Genomic DNA, 27368 nt, shown 5'->3' with positions numbered 1-27368 from the left:
TGTAAAACAGCCTAGTCCTTAACCGGTTAAAGAGGCTCTGTCACCACATTATAAGTGTCCTATCTCCTACATAATGTGATCGGCGCTATAATGTAGATAACAACAGTGTTTTTTATTTTGAAAAACGATCAAAATAGTTTGAGCAAGTTATGAGCAATTTTAGATTTATGCTAATTAATTTATTAATAGACAACTGGGCGTGTTTTTACTTTTTTACCAACTGGGCGTGGTAAAGAGAAGTGTATGACGCTGACCAATCAATGTCATACACTTCTCTGCATTCATTTTTAGCAGTACTCGCAACACAGCGTGATCTCACGAGATTATTTATTTATTATTTATTTCAGTTACTTATATAGCGCCAACATATTACGCAGTACTGTACAGAGGTCCTCTTTTTTACTGTCCCCAATCGAAATATTGCGTCCTCCAGCCAGGACGCAATGTCTATTCACACTCCCGACACTACGGTAAAGTTTCTGTGAATGACAGCACATCGTGATTTCGCGAGATCACGCCGTGCTGTGTGAGTTAAGTCCCACAGAAACTTTACCGAAGTGTTGGGAGTGTGAATAGACATCGCGTCCTGGCTGGAGGCAATGTCTATTCACTCTCAAGACACTTCTGTAAAGTTAATGTGGGAGTATGTGACAGTACAGCATGATCTCGCGAGATCACGCTGTGTTGCGAGTACTGCTAAAAATGAATGGAGAAAAGTGCATGACGCTGATTGGTCACTATTTACACGCTCTTTACAACGCCCAGTTGGTAAAAAAGTAAAAACACGCCCAGTTGTCTATTAAGAAAGTAATTAGCATAAATCGAAAATTGTGAATAACTTGCTCAAAATTGTTTTTCAAAATAAAAACCACTGTTGTTATCTACATTACAGCGTTGATCAGATTATGTAGGCGATAGGGCACTTATATTGTGGTGACAGAGCCTCTTTAAGACATTTTGGTCCAGTTAACTTGCCCAATTAGTTGTAACCTACACTTCTGTTTTTATTGTCTCTATTTTCTGGGCAGAGTATATACCCCTCAATATGATAAATGGGATGGAGATGTTCCCAGTCTCAGAGCCTGCTGAATGGTAAGCTTTCACAGAGTGGAGAATTTGTCAATGCACACACACAATTCCACCAGCTAAATTCTTTTCTTGAGCTTTTGCTTGATGTGCCCCACCCAGTGGTGACATATGTAAAGACGGAGATTGAGGACCATGGCGACCCTATTGTACTAGAGTTATGTGAGATGTGACAGCTGGCTTAGCTTTACTTATTAACCTATTTTATTCTGTTTTGCAGCTACAGAGACTTTCCTAAAAAATACTTTCACATTTTATTTGGCACAATAGTTTACAAAAAAGTGCACTCTACACCTAACCATGTATATGTACAAAAATATACACATGGAATAAAAAAAAGGCTATGTCTCCGTATAAAATCAGAGGTATAGAGAGCTACAGTAGAGCCCCATAGAAGTATATGCGTACCCTATTGTTGTTTCCAATTTAGCAATGATAAGTTGTGTATTGTGTCTCTGAAGTTTAAATAATTTAAGAACTTTCCTGCCCTCAAATATTACTGCCACTATTTACGTTAAAAAAGGACTTTATACATATAAAGTTACAGCAGGTATCAAGAGAACTGTCATTGTCAGCTCATTTCTCAACAGTTCATTGTATTGACCTGCTAAAACCCACACATTTGATATCCGCGTCTTTCTGAATCAAATGGAGTAATTGAGTAATAATGGGTTCTGAAATATGTTCCAAGAAACGCTAACTTTTTTCACCATCATTTGGCATGCAAAGTAAACAATAAAAATACGTCACATTGCACTATATTATCTTTATGTACTGGAGGCTCATAGGGCACTAAGGACTATGCCAAGTGAGTTTGCAAGAACATAGGCAGTTTCTTGAACATGACACTGGAAGGGCCTTACCAGGAAGGAGCGATGAGATGAGTGGGGGATGTGACAGGGCTTGGCTTGTTAGCTTTACTCCTTAACAATCTTTCCATCAGTCAAGGAAATTAGAGTATAGATAAGACACTCTAAACCTAGCAAGGGCAAACACCTGTATTACCATACAAAGCGCAAGTGTACAACTCTCATAGCACCTTGTAGACCCAAATAACATACATGTATCCCTCTCCTGGGGTGTAATAAGTGTCCTTGTCTTAGCATTCATTCTAAAGCAGCTTCTGTGTTCGTCCTGAAAGGCTGACACAATAGAGGAAGGACAATAAAGGCAATGAATGCGGAGGTTGGACTCCCCTTAGTGCTTTAGGGCCAAGTAATGTGTAATCATTCCAGACTTGGCTATCAGTGAAGGAGTTCAGGGAAGACGGCGCACACCTCTGCCTTGGGAGGTTAAGTTTTGCCAGAGTAGGAAGCAGGCAGGGCTCTCAGGTGACAAGCCCTCAGGTAGACTGTAACATGACTTCATTGGGGTGGAGCTATGAGCTGTACAGGTGTCTCCTTCAGACAGGTTACTAGCACTGGTACAGCTGATCTCTGGCAGCGCTGACTCACTCCATTGCTGCATTGTGGGGCTGCTAAAATAAAACTATTGCAACGGGAATTAAATTGTACATGATTGACCATGGACACCAAGGACCCCAATGGGAAAGATGGTGGGGGGTTCAAGAGGAAGAACTTGACGTTTCTCAAGAGCAGGTTGTATATGTTAGAGAGGAGGAAAACTGATACAATTGTGGAGCACACTGTGAATGGGGACCATGGGAATACAGGCACATTGCGCAGGAGTCAATCTGACAGGACCGAGTATAACCAAAAGCTTAAAGGTAAGGGTCACATGGTGTGCTTGATAATTCTCCAACATTTTTGGGCTGTTCTTTATTCATTTATACATATACTGTTGAGTAAAAATGAGGGTGGCGGGGTCTTATGCGCCTCAATGTATTTGCCTTACAAGGCCTACTTAAACAAGTAGATGCTCATGAAATACTCTCCTGTAAGTATTTATACAGATGCTGATGTAGCAGGGCTAAGTTTGTCATTCGGCAAAAGTCTACGGTTGATACGGTATCGGATTTAGTTTTTTTTGCATAGAACTGCATGTACACCTGTTGCATTATATTTACAAAGAGTGTTATCTCAATATGCAAATATCAATGACAAATTCAGCTCTGCTTCATCTGCAAATGCTTAGTTGAATGACATCCTGATACATGTATCTAATATTTGTAAAGTTAGGAGAAATATGTTGGCAAAAAAGTTTGCATTACTAATGCTATTGCACGATAAAGTACGGTATATAGAAGGCAGCCATATAGATTTAAGGAATTTGCTGCATTGCATTACCCAAAATGTTCATGACTGTGGAGGGGATGGATGTGTCCCTCTGTTGGTATGCACACTGCAGGGGTATCCAAACTTTTGTGCCTTGGACCATTGTGTTGACTTTGCTACATATCCTTTCTCACAGGCTGTTGCTTTTTCCTCTTTGCCGTTTGCATAATTTTTTGTTGTTAGAAATAATTAATACTTAGAAGAAGGTAATGCAATATCGATGGCGTAAACAAGTCTTATTAATTATAGGCTTCTTATAGTTATGTGTAATGCTTGGACATTTAGACTTTGTCTCTTCACGTTGAGCAGGATGCCCTAGAAGTGTTCAGTAATGGTCTTCTATGTGCAATGAAACGCTTACAACATTGCTATTCAAGATATTATGCATTTCATGCTAATATTTTGTTTTATACTTATGCAGTTACATTTTAGAGATTAGTTGTGAATGTGATCAGTTTTATTATAGTGTCTTAAGACAATCGGCTTTCCATTCCTCCCTGTATGAGAAAAGTGGTCTGTGGTTAAAGGGGTTGTCCCATCAGCTGATCACCTGTGGTCTGGCTGATGGACTCTCTGGCTATATGCTATTCTTGCCAAGAGAAGCTATTGGCACTTACACATTTCCCCTGCAGCGACTATGTGACTATTGGCGCCATCTCCGCTCTTGTACTGGTTCTTTCTGCTCCGGCTAATATACTGGAGCCTTCAGCAGATAATCTCTCTGTGACATTCATATGGTTTAATGCCCTTATTATGGGTGTTTAACTGTGATCATCACAGTTTACATTTATACTAACATACGTCACGTATGTTAGTATAAATGTAAAAGCACATGTATGAATTGTAGAATGAGAGCTTTACCATTCCCTCTGCACTATTGGTAGCAAAAATCGCAACTATTTTACATAATACATTTTTAAATCCATGATCACCACATCTATGGTGCATGTTTAGCTTAAATCTCCTGACGTATTCACCAATATCACACAGACTTTAAAGTGGTTTTCTAGGACTGTAATATTGAATGCTGTGTCTCCTTTCAAATCAATGGGTTGTCTGTGTAATGTAGGACAGGACAAGTTCTCCAGAGCGAGCGGCGTGGTTTGTAGCCGCTCTCTACTCAAGAGATGAGGATGCTGAACAGAGGACCTTTCTCAATAAAAGCAGACCGGTCACATATATATACTGCCCTGCTGATTTCAGCGTTCTGTCACTTATTAGATAATGTGTCATGATTACGGACAATTTAGCAGTTATACTTGCGGCACGCGGCCTGCGATGAAGGCTTAAGTCCAAGCATATTCATATATTCACACCTGGAGGGTGGGGGGGGGGGGGCGAGAATATATGAATATACTCTGAATCAAGCTTGCAGCGCTGCCCGCGTGCCGCAAGTATATCTGCTAAATTCTCAGTAACCACGACACATTAACTAATAAGTGACAGACTGCTGAAATCAGCGTGTCTGCCTCTTCTTTATGCGGTCCTCAGACAGGGCAGCATATATATATGACAGATCCGCATTAATATAACACATATACCTCCGACGTATAGATGTGAACAGAGCCTAACTCAGAATTCATGCTACGGTATATGACATTAGCTTTTCTAGACTAGACAACTCCTTTAAGTCCTGTTTTCCTTAGTGAAATAGATTGATGAGGTACTAAGCTCCTTGTTGTCATGTACACAACTGTAGGAGAGATGTCCATATGTCACAGTGACTGATTATTATATAGGTGACAGTTGTTTCTTGGTTGTGATGAGTGTGTAATGTTTGAGATTCATGGCTCCAGGCTGTGAGCTGCATGTAGCATGGTGTAATAAAACTACTGCACAGTCAGATACCAGCCCATGGTGTGTGTCACTGCTCCGTGCATAGCTCATGTCAAGACTCTTTCTTGCTTAGTAACAGATCCAAGGAGATGACAACACTTGGTGACAAGAGAGCGCTTCTGACTCTGGGAACAAGTTCAACAGGCGAACAATGGGAGTATGAAACTTCCTCCAACTACTTTGATAGATCAGATTTCTCCCATCAATGCATCATTGCGGGCTTGAGCAATAACCTCTAACATAGTCACAAGTATTTTACTACTATGGCGTTGTGGATAATGCATTCAAGGGCCAACCAAACGTATTCCAACCATTGTTTTGCAAGGGATCATTATAAAATAGAAACAATGACCTAATGGGTTGCCATAGGAAACACATTTCTGATATTGACCCCCCCCCCCCCCACACAAACATACTGTACAAATTGTTTCTTATACATATGCGCGAATTTGTTCCATTATAAAGGGTATTTACTTTTGGCTGCTTCAACCCTTTTAGGTGATTTGAACAACCTTGTAACTTGTACATGTAACTCCGTACCTTCATAGAAAATAAAGGGGAACACTGAGGTACATGTATAAATAATGCCATATTTATACTACTGAAAACCCCAGTGTAAATTTAACACGGATAATGCCAACACAGAATTTATGTCAAACTTTTAACAAAGATGGCTGAGTGCAGTAAATCTAGGTGCATACAGTACTTCAGTGCATACAGGGTATAGCTGCAATACTTATAATGGTTGTATATATATATATAGTACTTATATAATATTTATAATGGTTGTGTATATAGTATTGCATGGAGACTGCTGCACTAGTTCACACTGCATAAACCATAATCTGACTCAGAACTTGTGGACCAAATGTCCTGTCCCACAAAGCCACCCTAAGGCATTGGCCTTTTATTCCTAATGATAAACTGGCCCTAAGGGCTTATTCAGACGAACGTATAATACGTCCGTGCAACGCGCGTGATTTTCACGCACCTCGCACGGACCTATGTTAGTCTATGGGGCCGTTCAGACAGTCCGTGATTTTCACGCAGCGTGTGTCCGCTGCGTAAAACTAACGACATGTCCTATATTTGCGTGTTTTTCGCGCATCACGCACCCATTGAAGTCAATGGGTGCGTGAAAATCACACGCAGTACACGGAAGCACTTCCGTGTGATTCGCGCAACAGCAGTAAAAAATAGGAATGAAAACAGAAAAGCACCACGTACTTTTCTGTTTACAAACATACAAACAGAGTGTCATAATCATGGCGGCTGCGCGAAAATCACGCAGCCACGCATCATACGCTGCTGACACACCGAGCTGTTATGGACCTTTTGCGCGTGCAAAACGCCACGTTTTTTGCGCGTGCAAAACGCACACGCTCGTGTGAATCCGGCCTCACAGTCCGCATCCTGTTCTTGGCCAAATAGATCAAAAAGGTGTTGTTAGATCTATCATAAAAGATTATTAAAAATGCAAAGTGTCAGTTGTGACATTTGCTGCTACCTTAATACAGTAGTATCAAAGGCAACAGAATCCTATTCAATAATCCTTGTTTATTGTGCTCAAATAGTCATACAGAATATAAGCAACGTCCCAGCGCGTTACAATGGCTGGGTTTTTCTCAAGCTCAAGATTTTCTGCTACCTTATGATAGATTTGACAGAATATATTAATACATATTGCCCTCCCTGCAGCCCTAGCCATACACCTTTTAAATAGTTGTTTTTTTTTTAAAATAAAAATGTGTAACAGTGTGTTTTGTGCAACTTTCGAAATACTTTTTATTAAAAATTATTTTTACTTTTTGAGATACAGCTGCTCTGTATTCTGTATACAGAGCAGCTGTATCGTGCGCTAAGACCTGAATCCGTCAGTGACAGCGGGATTGAGGGGTTCAGCGTCAGCGGGTCCTGCGTGTCTCTGACACGTAGAATCCAGCTGTTATCGATCACATCTAAGTTATGAACCGCTGACCTGACGGATTCAGGTCTCAGCGCACGATACAGCTGCTTTGTATACAGAAATACAGAGCAGCTGTATCTCAAAAAGTAAAAATAATTTTTAATAAAAAGTATTTACCACTGATAGACATTTTTATTAAAAAAAAACAAAAACAAAAATTTCTAAGTTGTATATAGCCAATCATTTTACCAGCTCCATAGATTTCAGAGGTCACTGATACTGATAGTTTACTGTAGGTTGGAATACATTATTCCTTTTTATTGTTTGTGTATTCATAATCAGTACTTCTGAATTTTTCTGAAATATTTTTTTTCTGAAATCAGTCGAAGAGATTACTATATGATAAATTGTATGGTTAAATTGTATTACACCATGAGGGCATTTTGACCATGTCAAACAGTTGAGGTGGTCTGAAATATGGTTATATATTCTTTTGTGTATTGATTCCTGTTCTATGTATCCACAATGATGAGTGATAGGTTGTGCTTTTGACAAACTTTTTCATATACCCTTCAATAGGTCCCTATGTGTTCACACTCACTTTTCTACAATTGAATGCCCCCAGGCCAAAAGTTGCTTACACCCTAGTAAAACATGCTTTAAACCTGTTCACTAACATTAGAAACCTAGTGTTTTTTTCTGCTATTGATGCCTTTACTTATCAGTCTTGTTAAACAAGTACCTGAGGTCTAGACTTGAAGCACATGAGCCACAGAGGGAAAGTTTTATCTGGTCCCATCACCTAGTAGAAGAACATTGGGATACACCATATGCGGTTTTATCACACTATATAGGATTTTTAGACAATATAAAGATAAATATTAAATGTTTATTAAAATGGTTCTTTACAGCATAATAGCAGTATCAGTGGCTTTAACAAGGAACAGTTTAATCTACGGTAGCATGTGATATGCAAGACTATTGCAAGCTTTAAGCCCTTCGCACACCCAGACGTGCTATTTCGTCCGGGTGCGGGGGGTGATGTTTGGAGCGTGCTCACGCACTGAGCACACTCCATATGCTGCGGGTGTTGGCTGTATTTTACAGCAGACACCCGGGACTAACAGCCGGGAGCAGCGATAGCAAATGCTGTGGTCAATTGCGACCGCAGTTTCTAAGGCGTTGAAAAGAGTGGGGCGGCCCCCTCCGACAGCTCATCGTCCCCTCCCCCGCAGTGAGATCGGGGGTGGGGGGTGATGACGGTTGTTATGGCAGCCCAGGGGCCTAATGAAGGCCCCCAGGACTGCCTTCACTCTGCCTCTGTTAAGCCGTGTCTCTGCAGGGCTTAACAGAGGCTTGTAAAAATGACGATATACTGCAATACGTTAGTTATTATCTAACGATCGCTGGTTCAACTCCACTAGGGTGGCTAATCATGTGTGTAATAAAAAGCGATTAAAAAGTTCTACGTACCAAAAAATGGTACCGATAAAAACGACAGCTCGTCCCACAAAAAATAAAACCTCACACCGCTCAATCAGTAAAAAATTAACAAAGTTATGGCTCTCAGAATGTGGCGACACAAATTGATTTTGCTAAGCTGTCAACAAATTAGCTTGGGAATTGGGGATTTGGTTTCCAGGTGGTTTCAAAAACAAACTTGAACATTCTTACTGCTGATCATGAGCTGTGTTTGCTATACCTGCAGACTCAAGTCATTTCTAATATTCAATTGAAAATTCTAAACATAAAGCAGCTTTTGAACATAGTCTAATGCCCATTTTCTCTCCTCCAAGCTGCATAAATGATTTATTGTCCCCTTTTTAAAGGCTATGTACACCTTTGAAAACGTTTTTTGTTTTTTTAATAACAATGTGTATCAGGGTATGTTCACACGCTAGCAGGCTTTTACGGCTGAAATGACAGACTGTTTTCAGGAGAAAACCGCTGCCTCGTTTCAGCCGTAAAAGCTCCTCCTCGTATTTTGCGAGGCGTCTGTGACGCTCGTAAATCTTGAGCTGCTCTTCATTGAGTTCAATGAAGAATGGCTCAAATTACGTTGCAAAGAAGTGCCCTGCACTTCTTTGCCGAGGCAGTCAATTTACGCGTCGTCGTTTGACAGCTGTCAAACGACGACGCGTAAATTACAGGTCGTCTGCACAGTACATCGGCAAACCCATTCAAATGAATGGGCAGATGTTTGCCGACGTATTGTAGCCCTAGCCTCGTTTACGTCTGAAAATAGGTCGTGTGAACCCAGCCTCAGTGTGATTGATGCAACTTTTAATTACTTTTTATTAAAATGATTTTTACTTTTTGAGATACAGCTGTTTTGTATCTTATATACAGAGCAGCTGTATCCTGTGCTGAGACCTAAATGCATCAGGTTACCGACACTGACAGGTTCAGTGTCAGCGGGTCCTGGACCCGCTGACACTGAACCCGTCAGTCCCGCTGATCTGACGGATTCAGGTCTCAGCGCAAGATGCAGCTGCTCTGTATAAAGCAGCTGTATCTCAAAAAGTAAAAAATATTTTTGCTAAAAAGTAATTAGACAGTTGCACCAAACACACTGACACACATTGTTATTAAAAAAACAAAAAACATTTTCAAAAGTGTACATAGCGTTTAAGGAATACTCAGAATGCAAGTAATACCGTATTTGGGCTGCTGTTCTGATTCTAGCTGTATTCTAGGAACAGTAGGCATTGAATTTAGGGTGTTTGCTGAGAAGTCATGGGAAATGTGATTTCCTCATACCTGCCCACTCCTATTATCAGAATCAACCTCACTGATAAAGATCATGATAATACATATAATATGTAGACCTCATGCATGCAACAAAACCATGACCATGGAAATTTTACGGTGGCACACATAGTTCCTATGGTTCTTTATTATTAAGGCACTATGTGTGCCATCATATGGTGCCTTCATGAGGCCCCATATTCTATGGGAGAAGACCTCAGTAATATGGCATGCAAGGGAACAATATTTTGAAGCCAAGAGGGGAAACCTCGGTGTCCCACCATATGAAGGCACACAGAGGTACAATACGGGCCCGTAGATTTGGGTGATGTATTACATGCGTGCATTAAGCCTACGTCAAAGTTATTACTGAATTTAAAAATTTGAACATCTTAATACACAAACACTGGGTAAACAATTGGCATTTCTGAAAAGATGTGTATTATTATTCATGGTTTGCGCCCAACTTTGTCACCAGACTGTTAGTTGTTTTTCTTTTAAAAAAAACAGTTTGATGACATTCTCCTAAACCTGTTTCTATTGGAAATTTTCATTGCAGTACTGCTAATATTTAGATAATTTTTAATAAATCGAACTATTTCAGAACCTAAAAATAAAATTGGGCTTGTGTATGGACCTTTCAAAAAGTTCGGAAGGCTTTGAAAACATAGTTAATAAACTGTGCTTATCCCAAAGAAATATTACAATCACATTGCATTATTCACATTTACAAACCTCTTTAGATGATCTCATTGGAACCTTCTAGTAGACCATTACCTGGAACATATGAAAATATGAGTCATTCCTTGTCTAAAGTTATTTGCATGCTTCTTGATGTGGCTGTCCTAATGTGCTAATGTGCTTCTTCTCTTGGCAGAGTTAAAGCGCATAGGCAGGTATTGGATAAAGCATCAGTAAATAACATGTTGACAGTAGCAAGTACGGCATTCAATATTATCCTAAATTAACATTACCAGAAAATATGGATTAATCTTGAGAAATAAGTGTCTTATACATTATATGTGAGTGTTGCTTGCAATGTTAGCAATCGTTCATGTACTAATGTGTATTATAATGCCACTTTATACTTAATATGAAGCATAACAGATTTATAATAATAAAGTTGTTGCAGTTGTCTCTTGCATTATTAGGGTGGTATCTATAAGGTGAAATTGATATTGTTTGGACATTGTTGTTGGAATAAAATGTTGAAAAAAAGTTTTTAAATGTGTTGTTACTTGCACCAACAAACCAATAAAAGGAATTTGTTCCGAAAACAAATAAATGAAAACCGCGTCAAAATCAGCATTTTTTTCCAGACCGATCAAAGGAAAAAAAAGCTGCATGCCCTTTCTTGAAGCGGTTTCCGCCTCTGAACCCCCATTGAAATAAAAAAATCCTGAAGGAACTTTTTGACTGACAAAAAACTCTAAATGAGTTACTTACCCTAAACATGTGAATCATGTTTTTCCTATATCCTGAGAGTTTTTGGGTATGAGACATAAGGCTAAAACAAATTGTAATATTATAGGGATTGGGAATCATCTACATATTCTTGCAAATGTGAGACGAGTATTAATATTACTCTAGGATAGCAGTGGTTTCTGGCTCAAATCCCATTTTTCCTTAGTCTCCTTCTTGTTTTGGAGATTTGAACACAGACCTTATATGAAGCCAGACAGGGTTATAGTTCTTCTCTTGTTATTATGTGATGTTTTATGACTTTTTTGATATATGACAATTTCAGGCAAAATTCACCACTTTTCCAAATTTGCTACATTTGTAGATTATGGCTGATACTGTAGTTTGATTCCCATAACCTCAGTGGGCTACATTATGCATTTCAACAAAAATTTTTTCGTTTATAGGAGTTTTTGTGTAGTGGGGCTTAGAGCTCATACAGGTTAAAATAATTTTGGAAAGTAACTTGAAATCAGATTTAGAATTGTCTGCCTATGTAAGTTGTGGTGTAGGATTTCTTTCCACTTATTCTACTATTTTCTATAAATCTAGAAATAAAAATGTAAAAAGAGAACCGACCTTCATCAATTATGACATATAGGAAACCAGTGTTATGTGTACAAGTAGTCCTAACCTACAGTGACTATTCTAAAGAGATCATGAAAGAGAATCGGACCAGGTAATGTTTCTTCCCTTTCTTTTCTGTCGAGCTGTGCAAAGATTTATTTTTCTGCTACAGTATCAGATAGGTAAAAAGAAGGAAGTGCCATGACGTTTTGACAACACAGTGGGCATTATTTGTGATGGGTGTGACCATTTTTCTCAGTAATTCATGTGCTATGACTATATACTGATTCATAATAAACAGTACGCCAAGCCAGCACAAGCAAATGTGTTTTACAACCTGAAATAGGTTAGAATTTAGAGAAACTCTTATCGAAAAAGGCAACAAGCTTTTTTTGTTGTTGTTGTATTCTTCTCAATGACCTAGGTGGACTTATCATAAAATGACCTATTGTTTAAATCAAGTTTTTTTTAATAAGAACTAGGCTTGTCCATTGGGGCAGCGGACAAGTACAAACATGCAGCCCCTCTGACAGCCCCCTGCTCCACCTGTACTTGTTGTATCTACTTGTAGATTTGTAACACAATGTATGCACTTGATTTGTTGACACATTTTAACAAATGATTGCATTAGAATGGAACCCCTTTTGTTGTTGCTTTTTATTTTCCATGTAACTCACTCTTCATAGGAATTTTTTTTTTTAGCTTGTGCTGAGCACACTGGAGGTAGGGTCAGTAGTCGCCTCATTATCATCACAGACAGAATTACAACGAAAGGTAACAACTCTGTTACAACACTGGTGGCAGATAACACAGGATCCACTATTGACAATATTTGATGGGGACAGCTCAGCCCTTTCTCCTTCTCTCTGTACAGTGTCCTCTGCCCGTATCACAAAGCATGCCCACAACACCCTCCCATAGAAGTAAATTTGTTATTTTCTGGCCTAGGCTGCCTATACTTTCATTGAATCCTGTTGATATTGGTGCTTTCCTCCAACAATCTAATGTGTATGGGGACCTCCCAACTGTCAACTAATAGCAGATGTCAGGGGAATATAGATCACTTTGGATTTCAGAGTTCCAATTCTTTTCTACCAGGAGATAAGCTACTATCAGAGATATCTCCCTATTGAAATAAACATGCACACTCAGCTAAGCAAGCATGTTTATGGGAAGGTTGAGGGAGATGGCATCCGAAAACTACCTTTTTGTGTATGGCGAGTCTTAGTTTTCTTATGCCAGCTGGAAATCAAATCTCTGGAACCTGCTATTGCAGCAGCTTAGGCTAGATAACTTCCTCCATAACCATGGCAAAAACAAAAAACTTTTACAATCAGAAAATAAAAACAGAAAAAAAAGAGTATGTTTCAGTATATTAAAATAATCTATGAAAAAACAGAGCTGGAGGGAAACTACTAAATATAGCTACCACGAGATAAAGCAAAGTTAAACACCTTGGCTATTTCACAGCAAATAACAGACAAACTAATTTTGGAACCAATGTCCCTAGATCATATTCCTATTGAACACTATAAATAATAATAATAAATAAAATAAAAAAATAATATATATACTATATATATACACATACATATATAATATACAAAATGTTTGGCCAGCACATTCCAGAAAAAAACTATTAACAATTCTATTTTTGAAAGCATTCTTACTATGCAGCATTTTTCCCACAACTTGGTTACGCTTTTGCACAGTACTCATATATATATATATATTTATTTATACAGTACTGTGCAAAAGCGTAAGCCAGTTGTGGAAAAATGCTGCAAAGTGAGAATGCTTTCAAATATAGAATTGTTAATAGTTTTTTTTTTATCAATTAACAAAATGCAAAGTGAATAAACAGAAGAAAAATCAAAATCAAATCAATATTTGGTGTGACCACCCTTTGCTTTCAAAACAGAATTAATTCTTCTAGGTACACTTGCACACAGTTTTTTAAGAAACTCGGCAGGGAGGTTGTTCCAAACATCTTGGAAAACAAACCACAGATCTTCGGTGGATGTAGGCTTCCTCAAATCCTTCTGTCTCTTCATGTAATCCCAGACATACTCGATGATGTTGAGATCAGGGATCTGTGGGGGCCATATCATCACTTCCAGGGCTCCTTGTTCTTCTTTACGCTGAAGATAGTTCTTACTGACATTGGCTGTATGTTTGGGGTTGTTGTCCTGCTGCAGAATAAATTTGGAGCCAATCAGACGTCTCCCTGATAGTATTGCATGATGGATAAGTATCTGCCTGTATTTCTCAGCATTAAAAGGAACCTGTCACCAGCATTTGACCTATTGAACCAGCAATACCTGGTGTTAGTGGGTGAAAAATAATTTTTATGTAACCTATAATTATCTTCTAAGTTGGCTCTGTACCTTTAGTATTCAGTTTTTTAGTGTTCCCGTGCTGTATGCTAATGAGCATGAAAGAGTCATATCTTCGTTTGAAAAGAGTCATATCTTCATTCCTCAAGCCTTTCCGAATTAACCCCGCCCCCTTACTTTTGATTGACAGCTCCTCGCCTCCACGAAATCCCGCGCTTGCGCATTGAATTCCAGTTCTGATGCGTGCGCACAGTGCGACACCATAGCCGCGCATGCACAGTAACTAGATTTAAGGCCCTGATGAAGCATGGAAGGGTATTGAACAATACATGACGGGTGCATGTGCGCTCTCAGACGAGATTTCGACAGTCCGTGCGGTCCAGTTTTCGGCGGTGGGATGGCATAAGAAGAGGAACGAACAAGACTGCCGGATTATTAGCATAAAAAGCGCTAAATGTTTGCAGACTGTTATTTACGGTAAGAGGAAGAGTTTAGGGGAGGGGATAATGGCAATGAACTTTTGACAGCAGCGGCCAGCGAGGAGTGAGTAGAGTTTAATAGGTGAAATGCTGGTGACAGGTTCCCTTTAAGGACATCATAAATCCTGACAAAATCCCCAACTCCATTTGCGGAAATGCAGGCCCAAACTTGCAACGAACCTCCACCATGCTTTACTGTTGCCTGCAGACACTCATTATTGTACCGCCTTCCAGCCCTTCGGCGAACAAACTGCCTTCTGTTGCAGCCAAATATTAAAAATTTTGACTCATCAGTCCAGAGCATTTGCTATTTTTCTGCACCACAGTTCCTATGTTTTCATGCATAGTTGAGTCACTCGGCCTTGTTTCCACATCAATGGTATGGCTTTTTGGCCGCAATTCTTTCATAAAGACCACATCAGGCCTGACTTCTCCAAACAGTAGATTGGTGTACCTGTATCCCACTGGTTTCTGCCAGTTCTGAGCTGATGGCACTGCTAGACATCTTCCGATTTCAAAGGGAAGTAAACATGATGTGTCTTTGATCTGCTGCACTGGTTTCCTTGGCCGACGACTGCGTCAATGGTCCTTAACTTTGACCGTTTCTTTGTGCTTCTTCAAAAGAGATTGAACAGCACATTTTGAAACCACAGTCTGCTTTGAAATCTTTGCCTGGGAGAGACCTTGCTGATGCAGTATAACTATCTTGTGTCTTGTTGCTGTACTCAGTCTTGCCATAATGGACCTGCGACATGAAAGTATCTTCCATAACCTCACCTTTGTAGCACAGTTTGGCTGTTCCTCATCAAGTTTTAAGCCTCCTACACAGCTGTTACTGTTACAGTTAATAACTGTGTTTCAACCTACATATGAAAATGATTATCAACTGTTTGGTATAATTGGTTAATCATGCCCCTGACTTATCCTACAAAATCCAAGAATTTATGCTGTTTTGAAGGCAAGGGGTGGTCAAACCAAATATTGATTTGATTCAGATTTCTCTTCTGTTCATTTACTTTGTATTTTGTTATTTGATTAAAAAAAAAACTATTAACACTTCTATTTTTGAAAGCATTCTTACTTTGCAGAATTTTTCCACAACTGCCTAAAATTCTTTGCAGTCGTAATGCAATAAGTTGGTAAGTCAATAAAGTAGTTTCTGAGGTTACTAACTGCTACAAGCGTTACAAGCAGCACAGGGAAACATACAAAAGCTAGCCACAAGCCAACGTTCAAAGTGCAGTTTACAGAATTCATGTCTAAAAATGGACTACTGACTGCTGTGAATGAGGTCAGTTGGTTGTCACATGGTGTTTTTTGGAATATAAAATTATAGCATCTAGTAGTTTTAAATATCTCCAACTGGTAAAGGGAACAATTATTTGAATTACCTTTATATAAGCAAATCGCTGTTTAATCACTTATTTGATGGTGATTTTGTCTTGCTTACCCTTTGGAATGATGTTTAGTTTACAGGGAATGTTTACCCATACACCGACATTTTTAAAGAGGCTCTGTCACCAGATTTTGCAACCCCTATCTCCTATTGCAGCAGATCGGCGCTGCAATGTAGATAAGAGTAAAGTTTTTTTTTTTTAAAAACGAGCATTTTTGGCCAAGTTATGACGATTTTTATATTTATGCAAATGAGGCTTTCTAAAGTACAACTGGGCGTGTTTAAAGTTAAAGTACAACTGGGCGTGTATTGTGTGTGTACATCTGGGCGTTTTTACTTCTTTTACTAGCTGGGCGTTGTGAATAGAAGTGTATGATGCTGACGAATCAGCATCATCCACTTCTCTTCATTACCACCCAGCTTCTGGCAGTGCATAGACACACAGCGTGTTCTCGAGAGATCACGCTGTGACGTCACTTTATGCCCCAGGTCCTGCATCGTGTCGGACGAGCGAGGACACATCGGCACCAGAGGCTACATTTGATTCTGCAGCAGCATCGGTGTTTGCAGGTAAGTCGATGTAGCTACTTACCTGCAAAACGCTGATGCTGCTGCAGAATCAACTGTAGCCTCTGGTGCCGATGTGTACTCGCTCGTCCGACACGATGCAGGACCTGGGGCAGGAAGTGAGTGACGTCACAGCGTGATCTCTCGAGAACACGCTGTGTGTCTGTGCACTGCCAGAAGCTGGGTGGTAACGAAGAGAAGTGGATGATGCTGATTCGTCACAACGCCCAGCTAGTAAAAGAAGTAAACACACCCAGATGTACATACACAATACACGCCCAGTTGTACTTTAACTTTAAACACGCCCAGTTGTACTTTAGAAAGCCTCATTTGCATAAATATAAAAATGGTCATAACTTGGCCAAAAATGCTCGTTTAAAAAAAATAAAAACGTTACTCTTATCTACATTGCAGCGCCGATCTGCTGCAATAGGAGATAGGGGTTGCAAAATCTGGTGACAGAGCCTCTTTAAGTAATTTTTCTCCTTTTTTGTAGTGTAATAATTTTATATTTGTTTTGTGTACATGGGTTCACAATGCAGCAGGGAATGAATGGTCTGTGTCTTCCCTGCATTACAACAATTGACAGCTATCACCCCGAACTCTGGGAGCTGAGAAAGATGAGCAGTTGTTGTTTACCTCAGACACCGCTTATCTCAAGGCAACACAAAATTATCAAACAGATAAATTCAATCTAATCTTATTCATGTTTTCCTCAACAGCAGTTCCCATAACCATAACCATCATATAGTACTCTGACAAATCACCAACAAAATCTATAAAGTCTAAGAGCACCTAGATATATAGGGTAAGATAAAACAGCAGTGATCTAATGACAACTGTTCACTAGATTTCCATAACCAATGGGAAGCAACAAGCACAAAAACAAATACTTCTGCATTGTACAAACATATCATTTCAAATCAACACTTTGATAGAAAAGGGATTATTTGGGGCCCCTGTCACATAGCTTGTGTTGGTCTGTCACTGTGATCACCTGATTCTGGTAATATCAGTGCTCTATCAAATTCCATAGATGTCTTCCTAATGGGACTATGTAGATGTAGAGATTACTATATTTCACTATCTCCGACTGCTGATCTATAGACACAGCTGAAACATGATCAGGGTAGCATACTCAAGCAAATGTTATTGTTCCTTTTTATGTGCCTGTGAGGTATGGATGTCATTCGCTATTATACTGATATGTTTTGCAGAGCTCAGTACACAGAAATGACATCGTAGTTCCTGCTGTGTTTGTAATGTGTGTACCAAGGGAGTATATTTGCATCATGCTATATGAGCCATCCTTTCAGCGATGCACAGTAAACAGAGTTGGTGGGAAACGATCAGTCTACCTATATATACAAAAATGCACAAACTTGCTTGGCAAGTCATAAACTAGTATATGTATGTGTATATATATATATATATATATATATATATATATATATATATATATATATATATATATATATATCCAAGAAGAAAATTCAGCAGCACTCCAACGATCAAGGTGAAAAAAAGGTGAAATTTATTGTGCCAACATGGCAATGCAACGTTTCCGTCCCACCTTGGGACCTTTCTCAAGCATAGTGATACATACAAGTTCAGTGATTTATATAGTGTGTATGCAATCAGTGTCGTCAATCTCATTAAGAAAATGAGGTTGATATATACATCTTAAAACAACGTGATATAAACAAAGAAAGAGTATCGAAGTGACATAAGTCGATACATATAGTGAAAACAATAAGTTGATGTTAAAAACAACATAAAACATACATTTCTTATGCAAGAAAATACAAAATTCCATAAATCGCAATATTCACCAGCTGGGTGAAATACGGAGACTGCATGACCACTTAACCAATCAGAATGCAGGTATTGTTGTTAGACGTATAACACTTGTCATTCACAGCCCGTGTCTGTCCGGCTCCAATGCGCATGCGTCGGATCAGTCCGGACCGGATATGACGTCTCGCTATAGTAACTAGTATACCGATCGTTAGTAAACAGAGTCCTCTCAGCATTCAGTTTGGTCGATCAGTATAACCCGGAAATGACATATCGCTTCAAGAGTTAAACATATCGATCCTCCGAAAAGACCATTGCGTATAATACAGGTAGGAAATATAAATCAAATAAGAATATTGCTCATCTTGTCTTTACACAGCACCTACAGGGTAAATATACCCAAATGTTATACCTACATGGAATAGGCAATTTACCGCACATCATAATTAGAGTGTCAAAAGCTCATTCATGGTAATATATAAGAAAATAACCAATAGAATCCACACGAGGAAGACGGGATCCCGATCACATTCCGTGTACGGCGGTCTCCGTCATTCAGGTTCGTGGAAAGAAACGCACACAACATCGTGTACGCGGTCCCAACCATATTGCCTATAACACGTGTAACGGACTCACAATATTTTAAAATCATAAAAATAAAAAAGAGAAAAGATGTACCGTAAATACAACCCAGTCATGGGAAAGGAAGAAACGAATAAAATATCAAATATGCTGAGAAACAGACACCTTGAGCAAGAGAATACTTCAACCACCTTTCCATCGCAGATATAGCTAATATTGGTTTATCATAATATCAATGAAGTCGATCTGAAGTGGTCCTGCAGTCCCATGTTTATCTACAATAGAAGAATTTTTTTATTAAAAACATGTCAGGTTCATGTATCAAACATTTTCTTTTTAAAGAGGAGAACATCACCAGAAGTCGAGACACAACAGAAGGTAACAGACTCAGGGAGCAATTCTAGATACATTAAATTCAACGTTAAGACCATTAGGTCGCAAGGAATTCAATTGGAAAATCCATTTAAGTTCACATTTATGTAGTGCCCTATGTCGATCATCACCCTTATAAGATAAAGGGATATGGTCAAGGATCATAAATTTCAGATCCTTTTCAGTATGGCCATGATCAGTGAAATGTTTTGCAACAGGTAAGTCACATTTCTTTTTTCTTATTGAGTACCGATGGTTATTCAACCTCGTTTTAAAATCACATGTAGTTTCCCCTACATACAATAAATGGCAGGGGCACCAAAGTATATAAATAACCCAGTCTGTATCACAGGTTACATGATGTTTAATTTTAAATGACTTATGTGTCACAGGATGATCAAAAATATTACCCCTCTGCATAAGATTGCAATTGATGCATCTATGGCATGGGAAATTTCCTGGTCTTAAAGACTTTAATAACGCTTGTGTCCCTTTTAGCTGTTGTACACCAACTCTGGTTCTGACAAGATTGTCCCGCAGATTCTTAGATCTACGGTAAGACATTAAGGGCGGGTTGTTAAGTTCACAAATATGGTTATAGCTATTTTTAATGATAGGCCAGTGTCTATTCAAAATGCTGGATACACTACCGCTCAACACATTATATGTAGATATGAATGGTAATCTTTTGCTTTTAATGCGCTTACATGGTTTAGTCAATGTTTCCCTCGGGATACTCTTGATCTTCATTTTGTGAGTATATAATAAATGTTTAGGGTATCCCCTTTGAGCAAAATTGGAAATCATGAGGTCTAGGGACGTATCTAAATCATTCGGATCATCCACAATCCGTTTTGCTCTCATCATCTGACTTAATGGCAAAGACCGTATCATGTTCTTAGGATGACAGCTCTCAAATTGTAAAAGGGTGTTACGATCTGTATCCTTCGTATATAACCTAGTGGTTAGGACATTGTCCCTCAGTATTACATTGACATCCAAAAACTGTACCATTTCATTGGAATAGGTCATAGTAAATCGGATATTATGATCAATCTGATTAAGGAACTGATGAAAAGACTCCAAATTTGCTACAGTATCCGTCCAGATGAGGAAGACATCGTCTATGTATCTCCACCACCCCAGTACATGGGTGAAGTGGTGGGACACATAGACGCATGTCTCCTCCATCATGTCCATGAAAATATTGGCGTAGGTGGGGGCCATATTGGACCCCATCGCCGTCCCCTTTAATTGAATGTAAAATTTATCATCGAACATGAAGGGGGTGCGGTCGTGGTTATGGATACCATAACATATATGTCAGAAGCTCATAGACAACTGAGTGATACAGATATTTACAAATTATTAAAAACTGACCCTAGGTGTGATATTGAGAAGAAGATTAGAAATTTTTTGACATCAGCAGTTGATGAGGGCATTATCGACTCTGCGTTACATGCCTTCTTGCTTATAGATCATCCAAATACTCCTTGTCTTTATTTACTTCCCAAGATTCACAAGGGATTAGTGAATCCGCCAGGTCGCCCGATTGTATCTGGTAGGGGTTCCCTTTTAAACAATATCTCGATTTTTGTAGACAAGGCATTGAGACAATTTGCAACAGGCACTAAATCCTATATTAGGGACACCACAGATTTCCTTCAGAAATTAAAACAGACAAGACCCCCAGCAGGAGCACTGTCGGTGTCTTTTGATGTTGTCTCCCTCTATACCTCTATAGGACATGATAGAGGTATGGAGGCAGTGAGATGGAGACTAATGGATTCTGATTATGATATCCCGTGTAGGGAATTCATCATGTCTCTCCTAGAACTGATTTTGACCTACAATTACTTCATGTTCGATGATAAATTTTACATTCAATTAAAGGGGACGGCGATGGGGTCCAATATGGCCCCCACCTACGCCAATATTTTCATGGACATGATGGAGGAGACATGCGTCTATGTGTCCCACCACTTCACCCATGTACTGGGGTGGTGGAGATACATAGACGATGTCTTCCTCATCTGGACGGATACTGTAGCAAATTTGGAGTCTTTTCATCAGTTCCTTAATCAGATTGATCATAATATCCGATTTACTATGACCTATTCCAATGAAATGGTACAGTTTTTGGATGTCAATGTAATACTGAGGGACAATGTCCTAACCACTAGGTTATATACGAAGGATACAGATCGTAACACCCTTTTACAATTTGAGAGCTGTCATCCTAAGAACATGATACGGTCTTTGCCATTAAGTCAGATGATGAGAGCAAAACGGATTGTGGATGATCCGAATGATTTAGATACGTCCCTAGACCTCATGATTTCCAATTTTGCTCAAAGGGGATACCCTAAACATTTATTATATACTCACAAAATGAAGATCAAGAGTATCCCGAGGGAAACATTGACTAAACCATGTAAGCGCATTAAAAGCAAAAGATTACCATTCATATCTACATATAATGTGTTGAGCGGTAGTGTATCCAGCATTTTGAATAGACACTGGCCTATCATTAAAAATAGCTATAACCATATTTGTGAACTTAACAACCCGCCCTTAATGTCTTACCGTAGATCTAAGAATCTGCGGGACAATCTTGTCAGAACCAGAGTTGGTGTACAACAGCTAAAAGGGACACAAGCGTTATTAAAGTCTTTAAGACCAGGAAATTTCCCATGCCATAGATGCATCAATTGCAATCTTATGCAGAGGGGTAATATTTTTGATCATCCTGTGACACATAAGTCATTTAAAATTAAACATCTTCTATTGTAGATAAACATGGGACTGCAGGACCACTTCAGATCGACTTCATTGATATTATGATAAACCAATATTAGCTATATCTGCGATGGAAAGGTGGTTGAAGTATTCTCTTGCTCAAGGTGTCTGTTTCTCAGCATATTTGATATTTTATTAGTTTCTTCCTTTCCCATGACTGGGTTGTATTTACGGCACATCTTTTCTCTTTTTTATTTTTATGATTTTAAAATATTGTGAGTCCGTTACACGTGCACGTGTTATAGGCAATATGGTTGGGACCGCGTACACGATGTTGTGTGCGTTTCTTTCCACGAACCTGAATGACGGAGACCGCCGTACACGGAATGTGATCGGGATCCCGTCTTCCTCGTGTGGATTCTATTGGTTATTTTCTTATATATTACCATGAATGAGCTTTTGACACTCTAATTATGATGTGCGGTAAATTGCCTATTCCATGTAGGTATAACATTTGGGTATATTTACCCTGTAGGTGCTGTGTAAAGACAAGATGAGCAATATTCTTATTTGATTTATATTTCCTACCTGTATTATACGCAATGGTCTTTTCGGAGGATCGATATGTTTAACTCTTGAAGCGATATGTCATTTCCGGGTTATACTGATCGACCAAACTGAATGCTGAGAGGACTCTGTTTACTAACGATCGGTATCCTAGTTACTATAGCGAGACGTCATATCCGGTCCGGACTGATCCGACGCATGCGCAGTGGAGCCGGACAGACACGGGCTGTGAATGACAAGTGTTATACGTCTAACAACAATACCTGCATTCTGATTGGTTAAGTGGTCGTGCAGTCTCCGTATTTCACCCAGCTGGTGAATATTGCGATTTATGGAATTTTGTATTTTCTTGCATAAGAAATGTATGTTTTATGTTGTTTTTAACATCAACTTATTGTTTTCACTATATGTATCGACTTATGTCACTTCGATACTCTTTCTTTGTTTATATCACGTTGTTTTAAGATGTATATATCAACCTCATTTTCTTAATGAGATTGACGACACTGATTGCATACACACTATATAAATCACTGAACTTGTATGTATCACTATGCTTGAGAAAGGTCCCAAGGTGGGACGGAAACGTTGCATTGCCATGTTGGCACAATAAATTTCACCTTTTTTTCACCTTGATCGTTGGAGTGCTGATGAATTTTCTTCTTGGATATACGTATGGTCTTTGGATCGGGACTATCAGCTGGCACCCTTCATTACTGGAACCTGCACATTGAATTAGAGTGCTGCCGTTTTTCTACTAGTATATATATATATATATATATATATATATATATATATTTATATATTGATATATATAGTATACTCTGCTTGTTTGTAGTACAGGAAAAACAGATGGATGACACAGACAATAGGACAGAATCTGTTTACCTCTGTCAAATCTACAGTGGAGCTAATCTCATGTTTCTACATTTGTTTAGGCGTTTGGTGTTTGTCTGATCAAACAGAAGATAACATTTTAAACAGGAGCCATGCCATGCACTGGTTCAAGCACAATTTCACCAATGTATACCATAAGAGTGCCCTATTAGCATACATTTGAGAGGTTTCTGTCTGGGTACCTTTGTTACTGAATAGTGTAGCCTGCTATGCTGCTGCACACGGTAGAAAAACGTAAATATGAAATTTTTGGGCAGACATCTATAAATGTATGGCATTTATTTGCATATTCTTGCCAGAGGAAGGGCCTAATAGGCTGTCTCTATAGTTTTAATAGAAATATTGCAGATTATTACACAAAAATCAAACCATTGCACGTTAAAGTCCCAAAGTGGGACAAAAAAGTGTTAAAATAAAGATCAATAAAGTCTTTTAAAAAGTTAAATAAAAAATAACCCTTAAAAAGGGATTTTTAGTCCATGCAAAATTCCATTTTATGTCTAAATATTTAAAAAAAAATTATAATCTACACATATTTGGCATCAACCCACATTTGTAACAACCTGGTCTATATAATTATCAAATTACTTATCCCGTACGGTGAACGTCACAAAAAATAAAATAAAAAAACAATTTCAGAATTGCTGTTTTTTGTTTATCACACCTCCTGAAACAACGGAATAAAAAAAGTTGTGTATACCCCAAAATGGTACCAATAAAATCTACAGCTTCTCCACAAAAAATAAGCTCTCACACAGCTTTGTTGACAGCAAAATTTTAAATGTTATAGGTCTCAGAATATAATAACACAAAAAATTGTTTTTAAAGTGCAAAACAATATAAATTTGGTATCGCGGTAATTGTACTGACCCACAGAATAAAGTTAACATGTCATTTATACCCCAAAAACTAAACCTAAAAGAAAATAACAAAATTGTTGTTTTTTTCTACCCCGTCCCAAAAATGGCAAAAGTTATACATTACATTATATGTATCCCAAAATTGTGTCATTAAATAATACAACTTGTCCTGCAAAAAACGAACCCTCATACAGCTACGTCGATGGAAAAATGAAAAAGTTATGACTCTTAGAATGTGACGATAAAAAAACAAAAAAATCTGTGTCCTCAAGGCCAAAACTGCCTGCATTCTTAGGCTGGGTTCACACGACCTATTTTCAGACGTAAACGAGTCGTATTATGCCTCGTTTTACGTCTGAAAATAGGGCTACAATACGTCGGCAAACATCTGCCCATTCATTTGAATGGGTTTGCCGACGTATTGTGCAGACGACCTGTTATTTACGCGTCGTCGTTTGACAGCTGTCAAACGACGACGCGTAAAAATACAGCCTCGTCAAAAGAAGTGCAGGACACTTCTTTGGACGTTTTTGGAGCTGTTTTCTCATAGACTCCAATGAAAACAGCTCCAAAAACGGACGTAAAAAACGCTGCGAAAACGGCGCGAAAAACGCCGCGAAAAATGCGAGTTGGTCAAAAAACGTCTGAAAAGCAGGGTCTGTTTTCCCTTGAAAACAGCTCTGGATTTTCAGACGTTTTTGGTCACTACGTGTGCACATACCCTTAAGGGGTTAATGTAGACCAAATATACTGTATACGAAAAATATATCTTTTTGGCAGATCCACTATGCAATATGTAGAGATGACAAAACCTTTTCACCAGTTTCTAGAAATCAGAGTGCTGTTCTGGTGCCACTGCCACGTGGAGTGTGTGCTGTACAGACAGCAGGGTTGCCAGGTTGGGTTTCCCCTCAAATTGGGTTGCTTTTTTCTGCAGCCCGGCGGGTTTTTGTGTTATCAAACCGCCCAAACTTAGTTCTGCGGGTATTAGGCGTTTGGGCGGGTTTATAGTGCTGTACTAGTTATATAACAAGAACAGCCAGGAGATGGCAGAATTACCAAAAAAAGCGCCTATATGCTAGTATTGCATCCTCCTGCTAAGACAGGCTTCTCCAAGGGACAAGGAGGTTAATTATACTCAGGGGGAACTGAGCCATTCGAAGCATTCCCCCCCCCCCTCCACCAAAAAAAAACCAAGTTATTAACTATTGTATTAATCCAATAGATAGCGGTCTGTACACTAACCCTCCTACCTTCCGGCTCTTGTTCAGCATCGGGCGCGACGGCTCTTGGTCCTGACGCTGCGGTGGCACACACAATGTCCTGACGCAGAGATGTCTTCAAGACCCAGTGCTGCGACGTCTGGAGTTGAACAAGAGCCAGAAGCGAGGAGGGTAAGTATGTAGTCTAGTCTGGGGTCTAAATATATATTTTTGTCTAATCTGGGGTCCGAATTAAGTTAGGACTCTGATCTGGGGTCTGAATTAAGTCAGTGGGTCTTGTCAGGGGTCTGATATTAATATAGGGGTTCTGAATATATTAAGGGGATCTGATATTAATATAGGGGATCTGAATTAAGTTAGAACTCTGCTCTGTGGTCTGAAATAAGTCAGTGGGTCTTGCCAGGGGCCTGATTATTAATATAGGGAGTCTGAATATATTTAGGGGGTCTGATATTAATATAGGGGGTCTAAATATATAAAACAACACCTGTAAAGGATCTGCCAGGCACTGCGGGGTTAACTCCCAGAACTAATCAGTCAGCACCTGAGAATACATCCCTGAGACTGACTCCTGCTTCCACCATTCAGGCTGGCAGGCTTAGGAGTGGGAGAGCCTATCGTAACCTGGCCAGACTCAGCTAGCTCCCGCCCTCGCTCTATTTAAGCCTGCACTTCCTGTCCCTCGGTGCTTGTTATTGCTTTGGTTTCCTTCCTTGTGGTTCCTGGCCCAGCTACAGCTCCTGCTATTTTTGATCCTGCTCCATACCGACCCTGGCTTACCGACTACTCTTCTGCTTTTCGTTTTGTACCTCGCACACTCCTGGCTTGACTCGGCTCGTTCACCACTCTGGTTGCTCACGGTGTTGCCGTGGGCAACGGCCCCTTTTCCTTGCTTGTGTTCCTTGTATGTTTGTCGTGCACTTACTGAGCGCAGGGACCGCCGCCCAGTTGTACCCCGTCGCCTAGGGCGGGTCGTTGCAAGTAGGCAGGGACAGAGTGGCGGGTAGATTAGGGCTCACTTGTCCGTCTCCCTACCCCCTGCCGTTACATAATAACAAGCCCATACCTAGTCTACCCCTGGTCCCTGACACCACTATGGATCCCCGTGAGACCCTGGCTCAGCAAATGCAGGGTCTCTCCCTACAGGTCCGGGCCCTGGCTCAGAGGGTCAACCAGCCTGATGCTACCCTGGTAGTTCCCCGCACCGCACCTCTTGAACCCCACCTCAAGTTGCCCGACCGGTTCTCAGGGGACCGGAGGACTTTTCTCTCCTTTCGGGAGAGTTGTAGGCTTTACTTTCGTTTAAAGCCTCATTCCTCAGGTTCTGAGAGCCAGCGGGTGGGTATAATTATGTCCCGGCTCCAGGAAGGGCCCCAAGAGTGGGCCTTTTCCTTGGCTCCTGACGCCCCTGAACTTTCCTCCGTTGATTGTTTCTTTTCTGCTCTCGGACTTATTTATGACGAGACTGACAGGACTGCCTTTGCCGAGAGTCAGCTGGTGACCTTAAGTCAGGGTAAGAGACCTGTTGAGGAGTATTGCTCTGACTTTCGGAAGTGGTGCGTAGCTTCTCGGTGGAATGACCCTGCCTTAAGGTGCCAGTTTAGGTTGGGTCTGTCGAATGCCCTGAAAGACCTGCTAGTTAGCTATCCCTCTTGTGACTCCCTAGACCAGGTTATGGCTTTAGCGATACGACTTGACCGACGTCTCAGGGAACG

General features: G+C 39.7%; 1 protein-coding gene across 1 annotated transcript in view; it reads left to right on the top strand.

Moving 5' to 3' along the window:
• Positions 1 to 2610: 2610 nt before the first annotated feature.
• The window catches only part of LOC142738359 (rho guanine nucleotide exchange factor 38-like), a 107593-nt gene continuing 82835 nt past the window's right edge, over positions 2611 to 27368 (top strand). Inside the window, exon 1 of the mRNA XM_075849757.1 lies at positions 2611 to 2812. Coding sequence (XP_075705872.1) covers positions 2611 to 2812 — 202 coding nt within the window. The remainder of the gene's footprint in view (positions 2813 to 27368) is intronic.

The sequence above is a fragment of the Rhinoderma darwinii genome, chromosome 1 (genome assembly GCF_050947455.1).
Source record: "Rhinoderma darwinii isolate aRhiDar2 chromosome 1, aRhiDar2.hap1, whole genome shotgun sequence".
NCBI lineage: Eukaryota > Metazoa > Chordata > Amphibia > Anura > Rhinodermatidae > Rhinoderma > Rhinoderma darwinii.
Note: the sequence above shows the minus strand (reverse complement) of the source record. Positions and strands in the feature narration are given on the sequence as shown.